This window comes from Rhinatrema bivittatum, chromosome 6 (assembly GCF_901001135.1).
Source record: "Rhinatrema bivittatum chromosome 6, aRhiBiv1.1, whole genome shotgun sequence".
In the NCBI taxonomy this organism is placed as follows: domain Eukaryota; kingdom Metazoa; phylum Chordata; class Amphibia; order Gymnophiona; family Rhinatrematidae; genus Rhinatrema; species Rhinatrema bivittatum.
In genome coordinates, this window is record NC_042620.1 from 70763296 (window position 1) to 70781386 (window position 18091).

General features: G+C 39.4%; 1 protein-coding gene across 3 annotated transcripts in view; it reads left to right on the plus strand.

Moving 5' to 3' along the window:
* Positions 1-18091, plus strand: part of ACVR2A (activin A receptor type 2A) — a 404271-nt gene that overhangs the window by 128910 nt on the left and 257270 nt on the right. For all 3 annotated transcript variants that reach the window (XM_029605421.1, XM_029605422.1, XM_029605423.1), the window contains one exon: positions 11677-11884. In XM_029605421.1, coding sequence (XP_029461281.1) covers positions 11677-11884 — 208 coding nt within the window. The remainder of the gene's footprint in view (positions 1-11676; positions 11885-18091) is intronic.

The window sequence follows — 18091 nt, forward strand, 5'->3', positions numbered from 1 at the left end:
TATTTTTCGCATGGACTTTTACTATAAGACGAGACTGAAGGGAGACCCCTGCTGGATGCAGGGTTGGTGCTATGCTGCTCCATCCTGGTGATGTCACCCATATGTGAGGATTAACATCCTGCTGTCCTGTGAGAACACCTGTTACAGGTAAGCAACTCTGCTTTCTTTTAGCATTTCATTAGCTGTGTTCATTCTGGTCAAGTGGACATTAATACACCCCATTGCTATCTTATACCCTTTTTCACCTAGAATTTCTAGCCATAAAGATAGGAAAGGATTCTATATTCAAAATGGACAATAAACCCATGTATATTTTAATGAAGCTGATAATTTGTATGCAGTTTCTAGCAGGGGCCATCCTAAAAATCTATGTAATAAGTTTCAGCTGTAACATTTTCTAAGTTTCAGATTTGGGTGAATTGAGCCCTTCATTTTAACAGATATTTAAAAATATTCATTCTGAACATTTTGAAAATCTTTTTGCCACTTTTTATTTCAGCAGCTTTGGCTTTTCATGATTGGAATGTTTTACTTGAAAGCTTTCTTTTGATTTTGGGATAAAACCATGGACTATATGTAGTTAATGTGATTTTACAAAGGTTATTTTTTATCCTTCAGATGCTTTCAGAAGTAGACTTTAGTCTAGACCGACTGTCTGCATTTGGTACAGTTCTCTTCTACTTGTTTAAAATTAGTTGCATTATATTTAGGCAGTTTTCCCATGTTAGCACAGATATCTTTTAAGTTTGTTCCATGTTCCAAATATTTTTGAAATTTTTGTGAAACTAAAAATGCTGCAAATTAGTGTTATAAATTTTTTAATTTTCAGTTTTTAGCTAGTTCTGCAGAAGGGAGTTTGTGCAGTGAATAGCCAAGAACAGGTTCAGAATAATACATTGTAGTTTGTATCAATCAGAAGGGGATGCGATTTGAGGAGGAGCAAGGCAGCATGCCTGGCATGGTGGAGTGGGGCTTGGGGGTCAAATGCTTCCAAGGTTGAGGGATGTGTGCTTGCTAGGAAGGGGATGATTATGGGGGCTAGTGAGGGTAGGTTTGATGCATAGAGGAGTAGTGCACAGGCAGCTAGCACCATTTTGCTGCCAGGAGTCTGTCTGCCTACAGTTCGCCTTGATTTCCAGAGGTGCTGGATCTGAAGATGGAAGAATCTATGACTATTAGATATTTCAGACACAAAAGGTGTCTACATTCTTCATCAACTAACAATTCCTGAAACTAATATTTATTTTATTTATTTATTTAGCATTTTTCTATACCGACTCTCCAATAACAGAATTATTGATCAATTCGGTTTACATTCTAAACATAAACAATGACAAGTAAATGTCTTACAATGAACAGGTCGAATTAACTTGGATTAAGATATATGGGGTTAATAACATGATATTGGAGGTTACGAGGCATTCCTTCGGATCCAGGGGCTACTCTTAAAGGGAATACAAGATAACTGGGGGAAAGGAAAATTTCCATCAACAATGCCCTATAGTACAAAGAGAGGTCCTTCAGGTCTATAAAAGGCTCGGTTGGCCAACTTTCAGATATTTTTGTCTCAAGTCCTAGATTTAGATCTTAATATGGAGGGTCATGTAGCTGCTATTTGTTTCTTTTTCATGACCCAACAATTTATTTCTACTCCTTTGGATTTCTATCTTAATTGGAACAAAAGGCTGAACTCTGGCACCATGAGCCTTCATTCACAGCTACCCAGGGGTAGAAACATTTTTGGAAAACTTGGGCGCCAGCCCAAATTTTTAAGAAACAGGGTGAAAAATATCTTTATGGATTTTCTTTCTAAAAATTGACCTTTATCTTACTCTTTATTTTGCATTTTGTCTTTTGCTTACTTTGCTTTTTATTGTAACTTTTTAAATGAGATACTTGCTAAATTCATGGAGTGCCCCCTGGTCCTTCTGTTATCTGAGAGAATAAATAACTGATTTACATTAACTCCAAGTCCTTTCATGATTTTATAGACTTCTATCATAATCTCCAAACTGAACAGCCCTAAACCTTTTAGCCTTTCCTCATAGGGCAGCCGTTCCATGCCCCTTATCATTTTGGTCGCCCTTCTCTGCACTTTCTGCAGTAAAGCTATATCCTTTTTGAGATGCGGTGACCAGAACTGCACACAGTATTAGGCTCCATGTGAAATCTGTTGTGGAGACTAAAACCCCTGCTAAGTTTAGCTAAGTTTTGTACTGTCCTTCAAGCTTTGCTATTTTCAAGTCTTGACTGTTGCAACTCTGTTACATTGGGATGCCATTAAATGCTCTGAGAGCCCTTCACATTGTTCAAAATGCTGCAGCTCGCATTGTAACAGGTACAAAGAAGAGAGACCATTTAACACAGATCTTGTACAATCTCCATTGGTTGTCAGTCGACTGGCGCATCAAATAAAAATGGCCATGTTGACTCTCAAACTTTTGTGTAACAGATTATTATGGATTAATGCCTTATTGCTTATATATAACCCTACACGTGTTTGTCATTGCAGAATGGCCTTCTTGATATCCCCTCAGTGTGGTTGGCCAGTCTTTTAGAAACTAAAGCCCACTTGTGACCAACTGTATATACTAAGACATTTTGCAAGAATTTGAAAACACATCCATTTTCACAAGCATTTCATGGAACTGGTATTTGAAATACTCAGTGCACGGTTTTCTTTTTTTAGATAATAGCGTCTTATGTTTTCAAGCAGTGAAGGAATGAGAAATTTGTTGTCATTCTTTGTTTTGTTTTTCAGTTTATGAGTGTTTTATTCTGTTACCTCGAGCAGTGAGTGATGTGCAAGCTACAATATTTTTATTTTATAAATAAAAATTGATCGCTTCACTCATTGTTCCCATTTCCAGATCACTAATGAATGTCAACAGCATAGATTCCAGTACAGATCCCTGTGGTACTCCACTAATAACCTTTCTCCACTTGAAAACTGAACATTTAGTCCTTCCCTTTGTTTCCTTTCTTTTAACCAGTTAACAATCTATAATAAGGCACTGTCTTCTATTCCATGCCCTTTTAATTTCTTGAGGACTTATTATTGTGAAATGCATTTTAATCCCCAACATATCTTTTTTTTCTCTTTTGTCAGTCACAGATAATTTGTCATATGTTAAATATCTATTAGTGTTTGTGTATAATTATATGCTACTACTTTAAAATTTTTAGTTTTTTCATGCTGCTTTATAATACTTTGTACCACTGGTAGAATATAGCCTACATGGTAGGCCGAAATGAAACCCTGGGAATATGCATTCATTTTAAAATTAATGTTGTCGGAATTGAAGTGGGTATTTTCATTTTACCCTGAAATGAATGTGCATTCCCTCTGAAAATCCCCAAAATTCTCAGGTCTATTTGTTTTGGAAAATACTGTGTTTTATTTGCAAATAGTGTGAACTATTTTCCAAAATGAAATACGAATAAAATATGATCCTGAAATAAACCAAAATTAAATACATTTCCCTGCATATCTTTTTGAAACACTTAAATGGTGGTTTGATATTATTTTTCATTGCATTTTTATCTTACAACCTAAATCAATCCAATACTGCAAAGATAGTTTGATTTTCAAGCTAGAAAAAGGTAGAGTTTAGCATTATTTCTACCCAGAATTAAATTATTGTAAAGTGTTTAGTTTTGTATTTTCTGTATAGTGAGTTGATATTTGGCTTGTTGAGACCAATAGAAATATTTTCAGTAATAACTGTTAGACCTTATTAAGTATATGCTGTAATAGGAGTAACCCATTTCAACCAGCAAGGCAATTTTCTGGGAATAGAGCCAAAGGGTGTGTTTGGCTTCTTTTTTCTCTAAATATCTGGTAGAACTGGAAATAAGAGTACTTAGTTTCACAAGGTAATTAGCAGGGAAGGGAATAATTTTGAAGGCAGCCGTCAAGTTATTTACCGGATAGTATCTTGCATGTAAGACATCCAGAAAGGATTTTTCATGTGTAGAATCTGAAATGCATTGTACTGCTTGCTATATTTTCTAGCAAGCTGGAGTGCAGTACTCCCATATCCAAATTATTTGGGACTAGTTATTCAGTTATAATGGGGAAAGACAAAGTAACATTTGCTGGCTTTACTGTTGAACCTAATGAAATCTACAGATTATTGAGGAATATAAGCATATACTACAGGAAGCAGGATCAGAATGATAAAGAAGACTAAGAATATTCTTAGTAATTTCTGCTGTTTTGAGCATGAACTTTTATGCCTTGCAAAGATTTCAAGCAGATTAGAAAGCAAATTTTTGAAGCTCGTGTTTGTTGTAAAGCATGGGAGTGTAGTGCTCATGTTTGAGAGGTTTGTAGGTTGTTTTTTATCATACTTTTTTTAATTTTAAAAAATGTAAAATTTATTTTTTTATTTTATTTGTACTCTTTTATATACCGAAGTTTAGCAAGATGCCTTCACTACGACATACAATTGAAACAACTGGTATAACTGGTATAACAACATAACTGGAATAATAACAGATGAGGAAAGGTTAAGTAACAACATATTGGGGTTATCAGTTTTAGAGAAATGTAGGTCTAGAGGATATTAACTATACATAGAAGTGTTTAACTATTGGTTATAGTGTATGGTGTCCGTTGTGCAGTGGGTGATTAGCTGATCCCGTCTTTGAAGGCTTGTCTGAAGAGCCAGGTTTTGAGGTCTTTTTTGAATATTTTGGTGGTGTTCGGGTAATGAGTTCCAGATGGTGGGCCCAACTATAGAAAAGGCTCTGTTTCTTACAGTGATAAGTTTGGCGTTTGAGACTGAAGGTATGTTTAGTTGTGATTTGTTGATGCTCTCGTATTGCGTTGAGAGAAGTGTTTCTGGATAATGTCGTTTAGGCCTGTGCCTTCACTGTTGTGTAACGTCCTGTGTATGATGGTTAGAGTTTTATATTTGATTCTTTTTTTGACAGGTAACCAGTGTAAGCTTTTTAGTACCGGCGTGATATGGTCTGTTCTTTTGTGACAGGTGAGGATTCTGGCAGCTGCGTTCTGTAGTACTTGAAGAGGCCGTAAGGTGTTTTTGGGTAGTGCTATCAGAAGAGAGTTACAGTAGTCGAAGCTGTGAATATGAGAGATTGAAGAGTGGTTCTGAATTCGGGGAGATATAGTAGTGGTTTTAAGTGTTTGAGGATTAGTAGTTTGTGGAAGCCTTCTTTGATTTTCATTGAGATGTTTTTTGTAGTTAAGCTCGGGGTCTAACCAAATTCCTAAATCTTTTACGCTGTCTTTTAATTTGATGTTTGTTGTCGATTTATATATTTTGGTTTGTGTTGATTCCCGAGTTTTTCCTTTCAAGTAGAATGCACTCAGTTTTGTCCATGTTAAGACATAGTTTCATGTGGTTTAGCATGTTTCTTAAGGTGTCGAGGTAGGTGGCTGTGAGTTTCAAAGCGTTTTCCAGGGAGTTTGTAATGGGAATGATTAGTTGTATATCATCGGCGTACATGTTGTAGCATGTTACGCCGAGGCTTGAGCTGACAGAGAGGGAGGAGGTATATGTTAAACAGAGTAGCTGAGAGTGCTGATCCTTGGCGTACTCCAGTATCAAGAGGTATGGCATCTGATGAGTGGTTGTTGATGTTTACTTTGAAGAATCTGTTTTTTTAGGAACGATGTAAACCAGTCGAGGGTTTTGCCGGAGAGGCCGATGTCAGCTAGTCTGGAGATTAAGCTTGTATGTTGGACAGTGTCGAATGCTGCGGAGAGGTCAAGTAGGATGAGGATGTATCTTCGCCCATTGTCAAAGCCTCTTATTATTGTATTTGAGTAACAGGGTTTCTGTGCTGTGATTTTTTCCTTAAAAATCATTTAAATGTATAATGTGCCTTTCCTAATTAAAAATGTTATCTGTAATAGCCTTTTCTACGAGAGAGGAATGTTTTTTCAAATTATATGGAATATTTGCAGTTTTATCAGTTATGTGATAGTTTTAACAAAGTGGCTTACGGTTCAAATTTGATGTTTAATTACAAATTTCCCTTTAAGAATTTTAATCTTGAATAGCATTTTACCATTGCTCCTGTTAGAACTTTTAGTCTGATTTTTTTTTCATCCACATTAATGGAAAACTAGAAACTAGGGCATTAGTTCTGTCCATTTAGTAACTGTATTCATACATGTGGTGGATTTAGAAACCATTTTAAAAAATGTAAAATGTTTTACTTTTTTTCCCCCCTATAGCATTATCATACAATTTCCCTTGCTGTGGTGTTAGATGCATTCTCTTTAGGTTTGGAATTTCTAACGTGTTGGAACTATTTTTCTTTTTTCTTTTTTCAGATTTAGATCTTATGCGCTTTGTTCATTTTTTTTTTTTTTTTTGCCTGGTCTTTTCTCTCTCTCTAGCCTCTCCCTCCTGCTCCCCACTGTCAACCAATTCATCCCCCTTCTGCTTCTTCTAACCTCAGTTTTTTGTTTTTTTAATTTGGATTTACTCTCCTTTTCAAGGCGAGTTACAATTCAGTTACAGGAAATAGGTTCCTGCACCAGAGAGGTCTTACAACCTAACAGGCCAATACAGTAAAGTGCGGCCGCGGTTACCCTGCTTCTAACCCGCTTTCTATTCACAATTTGGCCGCGTTAGTCCAACCTGCGATTCACTATCACTTTTAACCCATCCTTACCGCATCTTTAAATCAACGGGTAACCCTTTCCGCCCGCGGCATGTATATGAGATGTAAACGATCGGATTAGCTATTCCCTCCCATACAGTAACGAGCGCCCCGATTATCGCTTTTTAAACCTGCAGTTTTGCCGCGCGTTTAACCTGCTAATTTACCGCCTACCCTTACCCCTGCGTTAGAGGCAGGGGTAAGGGTAGGCGGCAAACTTTCCCCCAGCCCCCAATCACCTGCTCTGGCCGCATCCATGGGTGCCGGTCTCCGGGGCAGCCCCAGTCCTCTCTCCCCTCCTCCCGAAGCAACTTTAAACAAAAGAAAACCTAAAATCCCCTCCTCCCGAAGCAAGGCAGGCGAAAAGCGACTCGAAATGTAAAGTATTGTGAATAAGTGTAACCAAAGTAAACTTACTTTTTCTTTCTTTCAGCCCTCTCTGCCCTCCTCCGGAGGTGCGCACCGCGGCTCCCCTGCCTCCCGGGGGCAGCCGGCGGCGAAAGCGGCTTCCAGCGGCCTCTGCCGGCGAAGATGGACAAACGCACGCCCGTAGTGCACGGGCGCTCAAGCCAGCGAAAGCACATGAATGGGCGTGCGTGATGTCACGGCGTGCGTTAATACGCCGTGACTGTATAGGCGCTGTATAGCGCCTATACAGTAAAATGGATTGCGCTTCATGGACGCGCGTTGGATGCGGCTTGCATTTGCATGTCATTTAAATAGAGTATCGAGCAGTATGTGATCCGAACTGTGCGTGCGGCAAACGCGGGTGCGCCCGGCCCTAACGCACCTCTTTCTACCGCACCTTACTGTATCGGTCCGTAAGTCGGTACCTGAGGCAATAGAAGGCAAAAGATGGAAACCTGCATGGAGTGGCAGTTACCCCCATGCCTTCCTTTAAGGATAGTAACTTGCACAGTGTGGCAGTTAATACCATAAGCAATTTGCAGGGTAGGCTGGATGGACCATTTGGTCTTTATCTGTCGTCATTCACTGTTTCTATGTAAAGAGACTTTCTTATGGTCACAAGGAGCATCTGTGAGAGAATGATTAGAACCCTGGTTTCTCTGATTCGCAGCCTGCTGTTCAAGCCACTAGGTTATGCCTCTGCTTCATTCTCTCTCTTTATAACCACACTCTTGGGCAGGCAAGGTTCAGGCGGGATCTCCTCTTTTTGAACCTGGGCAAGCTGCAGTGGCAGCAGCTCTTAGGCCTGGGCCTCCCATAGCAGCAGTAGTTTCACCTGGGTCAGCTATAGTGGTGGAGGCTCTTCCTAGTCCTGCGCCTACAGTAGTAGTGGTTTTGCCAGGGCTACTGCAACAGTGATTCTTTTGGGCCTGGGTTGGTGGCAGATGCCAATTTCTAGGTGTCTGGTCAGTTGGTTCCTGGGATTTTTGCAGCCATTTAAATGAGCGATGTTTAAATGGTAACGTATTAATTTTATCTTTTAGAGAATCAATTTTGTTTACCATTTTTCTTGATCATAGAAAATCCATTGTATTAAGTATGTCCAGGCAAAAGGTAATAGTTTCTTTTCTGTAAAGACACTATAATTCTGTACAGTACAAGAAAAGACCACATTTACAGTTATGATCATAAGTTTACATACCTCTGGCAGAATTTGCAAGATGTGCAGTACTTTAAGAAAACAGTGATCAGACAAAACAGTCTTATTTTTATGTGTTTCAAATTAAACTATTATGCGTTACAGAATAACACAATCATTAAACTATAGCAGTAAAGGAAATAATAAAATGCTCTCAACTAAGGGGCTCTTACTCTGCCTCCTGGCCAAGTGTTTTATACAATGTGAATAATATAGCAGTTTGACCATTGACAGTTCAATTTAATTTAACTTCAAAGAAACCAAGACTTCATTTATTTCACTGAAGAGCATTTCCTTGTTCCTCATGTTAATTATTTCCTTTTCCATGTATACCTGCTTATATATTAAACAGTAAACAAGATTTTAATAATATAGTACTAATGGAAAATCTAAAATGTGAAATATGGTTCATATTTTAGTGCAGTTATAATTGGGTGTTTTGGGGTCTGAGAATTTAAGGTGGCATTGGGTTCAAAAAGGGGGTGATACATTCTGGTGAACTTCCATCAACACTTTTCTTGCTCCACTTTGGCCATTCCCGACTGCTGTAAAAAAACAAAACAAAACAAAAAAAACAAACAAACAAAAAAAACCCTTCTCCATCAGGAAGCAGGGGGTAGGGAAGGAAGAGGAACATAGAAAAAAAAAGGTGTGAGGAAACTGGAGGGGGTGACAAGTGGTGACTTTGTTTATGGTGAGAGAAATATCCCAACAGTTTTCTCCTGCTCCTTTGGGCACCCTAGCTCAATTGGAACTGAACTGGGATCTTGCACGATGATCCTTCATTCACAACAACTTGTGATTTGCTCCCCAATTTTATTTCTTCTCCCAAATCCCTTTACTCAGTCATTATAGTGTCGGCCCTTGGCCAGTGCTTCATCTGGAACCATGCAATCATGGGCTGTAAATCTAGCCATTAGGAGTCAGCCTTGTGCAATGATTGAGTAACCCCCGCCCCCAGGGACTGTGAATGCTGCCTTTGCAGTATCTTTGGCTGACTTGGGTTGTAAAACATATAATTTCTGTATGCCTATTGTGTATCTTAGATTTGGGGCTGGAATCCTTTTCCATTAGGTGCCGGTCCGTATATAAAGCATGAAGTAATTAAGGTAAACATAGTCTTTTGCTTTTAGTAGAATGTTATTTGTTGACTATGTATGTTTTGCTGTAATCCGCTGAGACTGGAGGATCAATGGAATGTTTCCTAAAATAAATAAAAATTCATTTGTATAATTTTTATTTTTAAAGATAAATCCTAAGTATCAAATATTGGGAGGTGAAATCTATTACTCTAGGTCTCTGGGTTTTGATTTTGCATTTTGTGTTTTGCCCGGCAGTTTTCCAGCTCAATTGGATTTGTCCTTGATTGTGCTGTGGCACCTTGAGCATTTATTTGCAACTTTCTGGTAATTTTTGCCTAGTTTTTTGTATATTCTAACTCATATCAATCATTGCAACAACAGTCTCAGGCCAGGGAATACAAACTGTGGCTTCCTCCAGAACCCTACTAACATGGACCCTACGTCTGGCCACAGATGATGATGTTCAGTGATGGGTGAGACCTTCCTCCCAGGGACTGTGAACACTTATGCCGCAGCACCCTCAGTCACAGTCTGGGAATCAAACCCAGGTCTTCTGCATGGCAGTGTGCCATATTTGCCACTGCTAGCCCATTCATTGACAGTTCTGTTACTCATTTGCTTTTGTTAGAATGACTAACTTTGTAAAGTATTGCTATTCAATTTCTTTAATAGTATAAAACAGCATAAAGGGCACATGCCTGCTATCTTCTTTACTATGCAAGGTCAACATTTGTATTCAGGAGTTTAGAAAGATGGCAAAAAAAAAAAAAAGTAAAGAAATGTTCATAGTTTAATTTGGTCTCTGTATCAGTTATAGTAAGTTTAATATGTTTAAAGATTGTCCCCAAACAGGGATGAAAAAAATATTTAGAAAATGTAGGTGCCAGTCATTAGGAGTTGGGGAAATATATATAAATTTTTTTTCTGTCTCTCTCTCACTCTTCCCCCCTCTGTCCAGGCATTTCCCTCCATTCTTTCCCTCCACTTTTTTCCACTCTCTCCTGATATTCTCATTCTCCAGGGCCCACAATAGGGCCTCACTAGCTTTATCTGTGCGGCTTTCTCTCCATGGCTCAACCAGCTCTAGCCAGTGCCGCCATCACCACAACTTAATCTCTTTGCCCGGGTAATACTTTCATTGTGGGCCAGGCCCCAAATTTTAGGCATCCAGCTGACCCGGTGCCTGGGATTTCTCGAGCTATGCCATTAAACTAAGCTTTCTTTGGGAATGCAAAAATATAGTACCCTTTTGGCAATCCATTAATGAGTGGATAAATCAAATTCTATAGATTCGGATCTCACTGTCACCTATGTCCGCATTATTAAACGTGCCTGTAGATGGCGTGGATAAATACAAACAGCAATCGTGCATGTATATATTGATAGCCTCTTGCATAGCAATCACGCAACATTGGAAATCAATAGTAATACCAAACCTGAGTGAGGTGATGACAAGGTTAAAGGCACATAGACGACTCGACTTCTTGACAGCTGCTCAGCATGATAAAATAAACACACACAATCTAATATGGAAACCATTTATTCCACAAAATTATACATGATGACCCTTATCGATCCTCTAATTGTAAATTAAGAGCATAGTCCTATCTCTCAAGGGTCTTAAGAACCATAGGGGTCGTAAAATGTAGTCAACATTGTACAGTGGCTAATTGTTTACCTTGCAAAACTAGATAGAGCAAATGCTTTCTGTTTCAGTTACTATAGTACATAATATAGGACTATTACAGCATGCTGTGGATGTGTACTTTTCGGATACTGCAAATGTACTGCTGAATCGATGCACCAGGCGACAATTGGAAACAAAGATGGATAGCGAAGTCTATTTATAGTAACCATTACTGGAGATGCTTACCATATGAATGACATAGCGGGACATGGGGGGGGGGGGGGCTAAGGGATAGGGACAGGAACTTTTCATTGTTACACATTCTGACAAACAGGACAAGCAACTCCTGTTCAGATGTATAGCATTGTATAACATTTATGATTGTATTTTGTATTGATCTTATGTTGTATACATTTGAAAAATTTAATAAAATATAAATAATTAAAAAAACAAACTAAGCTTTCTGGATTCACAGAACAGTATCTGTGTCAAATTTTTATGTCTGATACACATTATAATGGTAAGGGTAAACACCTGAAAAAGCAATAAAACCTGACTTGTTTTGCTAATAATCATGCGCCACTTATCTTTTAATTAAAAGCAAATAGAATACAAAATAGTAATATGAAAGCAAACGTGATAGAAGTATGGAAAATATAAGAACTATTTTTTTCAATTTTAATATTATAAGAAAACATTGGTTTAATTTTATTCCTATGTAGGAGCTATACTTGGCAGATCGGAAACACAAGAGTGCATCTACTACAATGCAAACTGGGAGAAAGACAAAACAAATCGTAGTGGCATTGAACCTTGTTATGGTGAAAAAGATAAAAGACGACATTGTTTTGCTACATGGAAGAATATTTCCGGATCCATTGAAATAGTGAAACAAGGTTGCTGGTTGGATGATATCAATTGTTATAACAGGTAAATGATTTTTTTTCCTATTTTTCAACTTAACTAGTGAGTTACCATGTTTCTCCGATAATAAGACAGGTCTTATATTCTTTTTTAGCTCCGAAAAAATGATTAGGGCTTATTTTCAGGGATGCTTTTTTTTTTGGGGGGGGGGGGGAACGGGACATGGTACTATCATATGGCCGACCGTGCCGATTTTATTTCGGCTGCCCTCCCCCCCCTCCGTAACGATACCAAAACCCTCCCCAACCTTTCAAATTTACTTCATTTCCCCCCCCCCCCAAAAAAAAAACTTGCCGAAATTCCCTAGTGGTCCAGTGGGGGGTCCCGGGAGCGATCTCCCGCTTTTGGGCCGTTGGCTGCCAGTAATCAAAATGGCACCGATGGCCCTTTGCCCTACCATGTGACAGAGGCCGGCCAATGGTGCTGATAGCCTGTCACATGGAAGGGGCAAAGGGCCATCGGTGCCATTTTAATTACAGGAGATCGCTCCCGGGACCCCCGCTGAACCACCAGGGAATTTCGTCAAGTTTTGGGGGGGGGGTTTGCAATGAAGCAAATTTGAAGGGTTGGGGTGGGTTGGGGTTTTTTCTTTTATAGCCCCCTGTCTGCTCCCCCGGGTTTCGCTCCCCCCCCCTGGAATTTTTGGTAAGTCTTGGGGGGAGGGGGGTGTCGGGCAAATCTTGGGATGGAACTGCGCATCCACTTAAAAGCTAGGGCTTATTTTTGGAGTAGGGTTTATATTTCAAGCCCTACTCCAAAAATCCTGAAAATCAAGCTAGGGCTTATTTTCAGGTAGTTTATACAGTGTAGTAAAATACACTGTAGATCAATAATGGTATACTAGGATAAATCATTTAATGACATGTATTTCATCTTCAAATATTTGATGCTTTATTACAATTATTAATTAGATTAAATGTTGCATACAGTTGTCCTGTAGCATACCTTGTTAAATTTTATTAGAGAACTACCATACCTTCTCTTTAAATCAGCTTACTATTTACCCTGACACAGTTGTGAAATGTTTTAAATATTTTTTTTAATTTAAAGCAAAACTAAACTTTCTTGCAATAATTTCTTCTTCCCCTAAAAAAGTTAACTGTGGAACAACTGATGATTTCATAGTTTAAATTAAATGTTGGCTGCATTTCTAATAACACCATTTTTGTGCATAAGTTTTCAATTTATTTTGCATGGATAATTCAAGCTAAATTGAATGCTAAAATACAATTTATATAATTATTGACCTCTGCACATAGATTGCAGACATGTTTTCTTGTTAATTTAAAATAATTGTGCTTAAAAATTAAAATGGTAGAAACAGTATAACAGCAGTTAGGGAGGGGGACAGTAAGATTACTCTAGCCTTAGTAATTTACTTCTGTTCTAATGCCACAGACTCCAGTTTTCTTGCTTTCCTTTCACTGCTTTGCAACTAAGGATCTTCTGTGATTACTCTTTGTTGCTGGAATTTTGTTCAAAAATTGATGGCAAAACCTACTTGAATTCTGGTGGCAAAATTGAAACAAAATTCAAGAAAGCATCTTTAATTGCAAAGAAATGAAGGGAAAGTCAAAGATTACTGTGGATTTATGGCATTGGAAAGGAAGTAATTTGAGAAGCTTAAATGGGACAGTCCTTAACTGCTGTCATATTCTGTTTTCTTTTGTAATTATTAACCCCTTACAAGGACATTTCTGTAAGCATGCTTTCTGTGCTTGGACTATGTTTCAAAAAATGTTGCTTGAGTTGTAAATATAATTTCATTTCTAGAATGAACAAAATATTTATAGGCTCCATCATGAAAAGGGTGAATATAACCCCCCCCCCCCCTCTTGCCTGGCCAGGTAAGAGGGCCAGCACGGGGGGGGGGGGGGGGGGGCGTTAGCATTTCAGAGGCTTACAGATTGCTGCTGTAATTTTTTTTGCCTATGACTTATCTCATATCCAGATTTTCTTCTGATGGATGAGAATACATTCTCTTTAGCTGAGCCTTTAGCAAATTAATTTCATTTCATTTAGTTTGTTTTCTTTCCTCTTCTCTGTTGCTTTATATCCAAATCAGACTGCTCTACACCTGTATCTGATACTGTTAGCCTCCTGAATGTGATGTTTTACTCTCTTTTTAATATTAGATTACTGCTTTAGTTTAGGTTTGCTAGCTTTATCTCATCAATATTGAAAAGACTTTTGTTTCAGTCTTATTTCTACTAAAATTCTTATTTTTGCTGTTAATCGTTTATTTTTTCTATTCTTAGTACTGAAACTAAAGTGGATTGTTACCTACATAAGCAGGTTTTGTTTTTTGTATTTCACCATGAAAAAGTCCTGTTGAGTCCCTAACACAGGGATGGGCAAACTTTGTGGGGGCCACATTACACATTCTCATCTGGGGGGGGAGGGGGTCCTTTAGAGCTCCTCAATAAAATATGCAAGTACAGATTTTTTTTTTTTCATTGTGTGTGATTGAGGCTCCTCTCAGTAGCAGTATTTACATGCATGGGTTGTCAGTGAGGCCTCTGTGTCACCAAGCCCCTCCTAGTTGTCAGTGGGGTGGGATGTGGAGACCACCATTGTTTTTTCACCCCACAGTGGATAGTGAGGGAGGGTGGGAGCAGGCTGTGCTGGACCCTGTGGTGAGTAGACTCTGGATTTTGTGGTAAGGGGCTCAGGAGAGGCCACTGCTCTGTATATGATATGTGTGCTGTATCCTGGCTTCTGCTTACAGGTGCTAACTGAAATCCAGCACAAGCCCGCCATCCTGTTTAGTGGCTATACATAGGCCTGGCCAGGTAAGAGGGCCAGCACAGGGGAAGAGAATAAGCACCTTCTTTCTTCGAGGTATGGTGTGATGGGCATCTGTACTTGGCCCTGATCATGGAAGTGAGGTGTGATTTCCTGGCTCTGGTTGGTAGGGTAGGGGATGCATACACCAATGACATTAAGAGGCCTATCACATCATCAAATGAGCCCACTGCCATTTCCAACGTGGATGTCATGTACGCAGTAACAGGGGCATGATTAAGATGTTGTGTTCAGTGTTGGTGGGCTGGCCATAATGTCAATTAAAAAAAAAAAAAAAGGAAATAAGCAGGCATCAAAGAAAAAAGAGGATGTTGGGCCACATCTGGCACACAGGCCTTACTTTTACCCATCCTTGCCTTAATGTCAGATTTAAACTTTTACATATTTTATTTAGGATATTAGAATCTTTATAGCTTGCGGTACTTTTTAATGGTCCAATAAGTGTTACAGCTTACAAAGATTCAAGTTTTGTTTAGGACCAGCATGGCTACTAGAACTCTACAGTTCAGTGGTTTAGGATGTTGCATATGAAATTTTTATGACAGTGTTACGTATTCATCTGATTACATATTGAGATCACTAATGCGGTCATGCATGAACTTTTATTGAATACAAAAGATGAAGAACGATTGCAGATATATATAGGCATTTTTGGAAAGAATGTAAAGGGATAGTTTTAGGCACTACGTGTTTGGGGTTTTTAACTTAAACTGGGGCTAGTCAATAATATGGAAAAGATTTTTGCTCTTCTAATATCTAAACTGTCGCCTATTGAAGTGATGACAATGTAGTACAGTTATAGGTTTCATGTATTTGATTGTGTGTTTATTTGTAAACCATGTGGGTAACTCGTTTTATAGGTGATGATAAACTTATTTTAATTTTCTTTATAAAAAGTCCAGTATCGAGATTCACAAAGTAATCTGATTCCCACAATATAAAACATACATATGTATCTACTAACTTTGATTCTCCAGCTATGGAATTGTCAAAAATTCTTTATTTCCTTAACATGCCAGACCAGTCTTAACGCATTGGTTATCAAATACCAGCAGATGGAGGTGGAGAACTAACTCTGTCTTCTGACATCATCCCTAGCATAATAGCTGGTAGAGTAGATTGTCTATCCAGTATTTCTGTCTTCAGCAGATGATGGGTTGTGTAACAATTCTAGTCATTATGCTCCCAGAAGGGTGAACTCAGCCTGTTCACTGCTGGTAAGGGGGACGTGACTGTTATCTTTTCTTCCTGCAGAGCTCCAGCTCCATTGAGGGGGGGGGGGGGGGGCTGTATTTTCCTCCAGTCTTCTGTTCTGCTTCCTTTTCCACTTCTCCCTCTCTTTGCTGTTTATTCAGTGACACATCTTCTAGGGTTTCTCTGCCTGGGTTGGCCTGTCATTAATAAAAAAAAAAAAAAAGGCAGAGAATCCGCAGAAAGGAGCTTTATGCAGGCAGTAAAGTTTGCAAAATCGAGCCCAAAGCTCTTAAGATATTGGCAGGGGGGTAATCACTGTTTCTGTGGCCACATGGCAGAGTATGTTAAATGTTGTATTGCTTTTGGGAGCTGATGGCAAAGCAGCACTGCTGGCTGCTCTTGCTTATTGTGCAATCTGGAAGCCTAGGAGATATGCCGGAATGACTCCTGTAGATTCCCAGTGAGAGGATAGGTCTCCCCAGAGCCAGTAAAAAGCTCCAGACAAGTTGACCATATGGCAGTGTGATTCTGGACCTATGAATATTTTAGTGAACTGTATTGGAAATCCCTAGGGCCAGGTTGGGGTCTCCTTGAAATAAGGTTTTCCTGGTGGGGGGGCCCTCGAGGACAGTCACAGGGGTTCTCAGTTGACATATAAAGCTGAATTAGCCATTATATGGGTGGCATCAGATTATGCTGAAACAACCTTTTTCTCTTAGCTCATAGAGCTTTTGCTCTACTGAGCATGTGTGGGAATTTCCCTGTAGGTGTTGCTTCACGATCCCCCTCAGTCTATTTTTTTGTGTTCAAGCTTCAGCATGGACGTGTTTCCTGTCTTTATTTTTTCTAGTGATATTTGTTGATATTTTTCAGTTTTATAAACATTTTTCTAATACTGTGGTGGCTTGCTGCCTTGGCAGAACACCTCCCCCCCTCCCCTGCTTCAAGAGGAGCCCAGCTTGGTTTCTGAAAAGGATGTCCCACCTCCAGCATCTGGCCAGAGGACATAGCAGCCCTTAGACCAAATGTTAGCTAAGGGCAAGGAGGGCACACTTCAACCTCTCCTTTCTAGAGTATGATTTTCTCCCTCAAGGGAGTATACTGTTAGAGTCCTCACTGCTCTCTTGCAATAGAATCCAGCCAGTCAGAATGATTTTCTTCAGGAATATTCCCTCCAAGGTGACAAAGGACTCCACCTCAGTCACCTACATCATCATCATTGGGGTCCTGGATCAGTGTCCCTTTTCCCCCTTCTTCCTACTTGAGCCTCTAGAATAGTGGTTCTCAACCCTGTCCTGGGGACCCCCCCAGCCAGTCGGGTTTTCAGGATATCCACAATGAATATGCATGAGAGAAAATTTGCATACACTGCCTCCATAACATGCAAATTTTCTATCATGCATATTCATTGTGGATATCCTGAAAACCCGACTGGCTGGGGGGGTCCCCAGGACAGGGTTGAGAACCACTGCTCTAGAACATTCTTCTCCACTTGAGGACCTCTCCTATTCCAGATTTCTGAATAAGTTGGATAAGGCACTGGGAGTGAATGTTTGTAAGGACAAGGACCCTTGCACAGAAGTCTTTGGCCTTCTCTGTTTGTTTATTTTAGATGTTTTTATATTCCATTTCTCAGCACGTCAAAGTGGATTACATTCAGGTACTGTAGGTATTTCCCTATCCCCAGAGGGCTCCAATCTAATTTTATACCTGAGCAACGGAGGGTAAAGTGCTAGCTAGCAACAATTCCAATACAATCCATTCTGCAAGAATTACATACAAGAATATTGGAAAATCCAATTTCCTGGGCTCCATTAGCTAGGAAATTAGACCTAAAGTATAGAGTCCAAAAAACTCTAGGATTTGGCACAGTATACCTGCCCCATTAATCGGTTGTTATGGAATCAGTGCTAAAATGGCCAAAGAAAATGAAGATATTCTCCACTGTTCCACCAGGAAAAGAATCCAGGCTGCTAGACAACTTTAGAAAAAAAGGTGTTCCACAGCTCAGTGCTTAATGTTCATTTTCCTAGCGTGTAGCCAGATGGACTTAGGACCTGCTAACAGATGGGACTTAGGACCTGCTAACAGATGGACTTAGGACCTGCTAACAGATGGGACTTAGGACCTGCTAACAGATGGGACTTAGGACCTGCTAACAGATGGGACTTAGGACCTGCACTTAGGACCTGCTAGCAGATGGGAGACTGAGTC